The 2,388-nt window shown below is 60.1% G+C and overlaps 2 protein-coding genes across 2 annotated transcripts in view; both read right to left on the bottom strand.

The window, feature by feature from the left end:
• Positions 1 to 349: 349 nt before the first annotated feature.
• VDAG_07435 (centrin-3) lies at positions 350 to 925 on the bottom strand (the record flags this gene model as incomplete). The annotated part of the gene is made up of 1 exon (XM_009656340.1): positions 350 to 925. The coding sequence occupies one exon, from the start codon at positions 923 to 925 to the stop codon at positions 350 to 352; it is 576 nt and encodes a 191-aa protein (XP_009654635.1).
• A 982-nt stretch (positions 926 to 1,907) lies between these two features.
• The window catches only part of VDAG_07434 (uncharacterized protein), a gene marked incomplete at both ends in the record, with an annotated part of 2,450 nt that continues 1,969 nt past the window's right edge, over positions 1,908 to 2,388 (bottom strand). The window contains one exon of the mRNA XM_009656339.1: positions 1,908 to 2,290. Coding sequence (XP_009654634.1) covers positions 1,908 to 2,290 — 383 coding nt within the window. The remainder of the gene's footprint in view (positions 2,291 to 2,388) is intronic.

The raw sequence follows: 2,388 nt of genomic DNA, 5'->3' as shown, positions 1-2,388 counted from the left end.
AAATGCCCGCGCCCCATCGTCAAGCTGTACACCGGCGACGGCCCAGAGACATGCCCAAGGCCATGATCCCCATGCAGCGCATGGGCGACGAGCAGGACATGGCCGGCGTGCTGCTGTTCCTGGCATCGCGCGCCGGCGCCTACTGCAACGGTGCCGTCATCAAGATTGACGGCGGCCGGCTCGAAAACTTTCCATCCACATGGTGCGCGTAGTTTGATCGAGGGAACAAGTAAGCATGGCACAGCGAAAGAAACGAGCAGGGGCCGCACAGCAACAACTGAGTAGCGGGAACAAAAGTAGTGGCAGACTGAAAAAAGAATCCATAGATTTGGCAAATTTGCAGAATGCCCTAGTGCGAGCGGTCCTTGGTGGCCCCCCGCGCCATCTCCATAAACTCGTCCTTGGACACCCACCCCTTGCCGCTAATGTCGAGCGTGTCAATCATCTTGCGCAGATCCTGGTCCGTCATCATATTGTTGACCTCGGCGCAGACCGTCCTCAGCGACTCGACCGTGATGCGGCCCGTGTCGCGCGGGTCAAAGAGCCGCCACGCCGCCTCGGCCTCCTCGTCCGGGTCCCGCCTCGTGATGAGCCAGGCGGCAATGGCCTCAAAGGTGTCTCTCGTGATGCGCAGCCGCACCGGCGGACAGGCGTTGCCGCCGCCGCCGCCCGAGGCCGACGCGTGGGGGTCAAAGTCCTGGGGCGGCGAGCCGTGGGCGCAGAGGAGCGTGTACGTCTCGGAGCGCGGCAGCTGGAGGCCGAGGGCGTTGAGGGCGATGGGCCACTCGCGGGCGGAGAGGGAGCCTGTGTCTTGCGTGTCGATGAGGTTGAACGACTCGTGGATGTTGGCGCGCCAGTCTGGGTCGAGGCGCTGGAAGTCCTGGCGGCCCTGGTGGATGTCGAAATTGACTGCCGAGGGAGGCATGGTGATGAAGTGTGGGGGGTAGACAAGGCCAAGGCTGGTGCCTCGCTGGAGGAGTCCGGCGCGAGGGTTGGGATGAAGCCGGGATCAAGATGAGGGTTGAGCTGGAGGCATGTCAGTGGCTTGTCATGGGCTTGTCATGGGCTTGTCATGGGCTTGTCATGGGCTTGTCATGGGCTTGTCATGGGCTTGTCATGGGCTTGTCATGGGCTTGTCATGCTTCATGTCATATGAAAACGACATGTCTGAAAGGTAGGAAGGTAGGCGATGAAGAATGCAGCAACAGGACAAGATGTGAACAGCTTCATGGGGTCCTGGGTTTCTCATTCGCAAGCGACGTGATATTGGCCGTCAAGCTGTGCAGTCCAGTCCACCCTCAGACTACAGCCCGCCTCCAAGACATGGAATGAGAAGGGAAAAGGCATGCACACTCACCGCACCGTCGATGGGGACTGGGGACTATTCCGATGAAGCGCAGTCATGCAGACGTCGTAGCTAGGCGGTGTCGCCCGTCGTCAAAATGTGGAACCTCGCGCCAGAAGACGACGGCAAGCATGCGCTGAAGCAACGTAAATGAGGGCGTGCAAAGCAGTGGGTGTCGTGAGTATCGTGAGCGAAAAAGAAAAACAGACCGTCATGCCGTTGGGGGATGGAAGGTCTAGAAGTGCTTGCGATGCTGTCCAGAGGTTCCTGTTCCCTTTCCCTGTTCCTGGCATGAGAGCGCGTCGATGGTTGACAGTTGACGGCGACGCGACAGCCAATCAGGAGGGTGGGGCAGGGCGAGGTGGGGTCCCTAGCATTTCGAGCTTCGAGTGTCACTTTGTCACTCGTCACTTCGTCAGAGCTTCAAGCAGCATCTTCATCATCATCATCATCATCATCAGAATCAAATTAGTAGTGCCATTCATCTTTCCTCGCCTATCGACACACGTTTACTCTTCATCTACCCTTCCAGATCCTCGAACCCCACACCAGCTACACATGCTCACAAACCATGAGACCAACCCCGCCACGGCTCTTGCAGCCTTCTGCCCGCCTCCTCGGCCATGAAAACCCCTTGGTGAGACCCTGCACTCGCCTGCCCCTCCACTCGCCTGCCCCTCCACCACAGCTGACAACCCCCCTCCCCCAGGGCCTCCCCCAGGGCCTCCCCCGCAGCGGCACGCCGCCTCACTGGCCCAAACGCCCCGAGCGCCGCCCGATCCGCAATGTGGCCAAGGTCATAGCCGTGTCCTCGGCCAAGGGCGGCGTCGGCAAGTCGACGGTGGCCGCGAACCTCGCGCTCGCCCTGGCCCGCCTCGATGCAGCCAAGTGAAAGCATGGAGGAATCTAGTTCGTTTCGGAGCAGTGGTCCGGTACCAGGAAGCGCTGCATAGAAGCTGTCAAATAGCGTTGGATCAATCATGGCAGGGGCAGGGGGAGGGACAGGAAGGACGTACCAAGTAAGCTGAGACGACCGAGACTTT

Source organism: Verticillium dahliae, genomic scaffold (genome assembly GCF_000150675.1).
Source record: "Verticillium dahliae VdLs.17 supercont1.16 genomic scaffold, whole genome shotgun sequence".
NCBI lineage: Eukaryota > Fungi > Ascomycota > Sordariomycetes > Glomerellales > Plectosphaerellaceae > Verticillium > Verticillium dahliae.
Note: the sequence above shows the minus strand (reverse complement) of the source record. Positions and strands in the feature narration are given on the sequence as shown.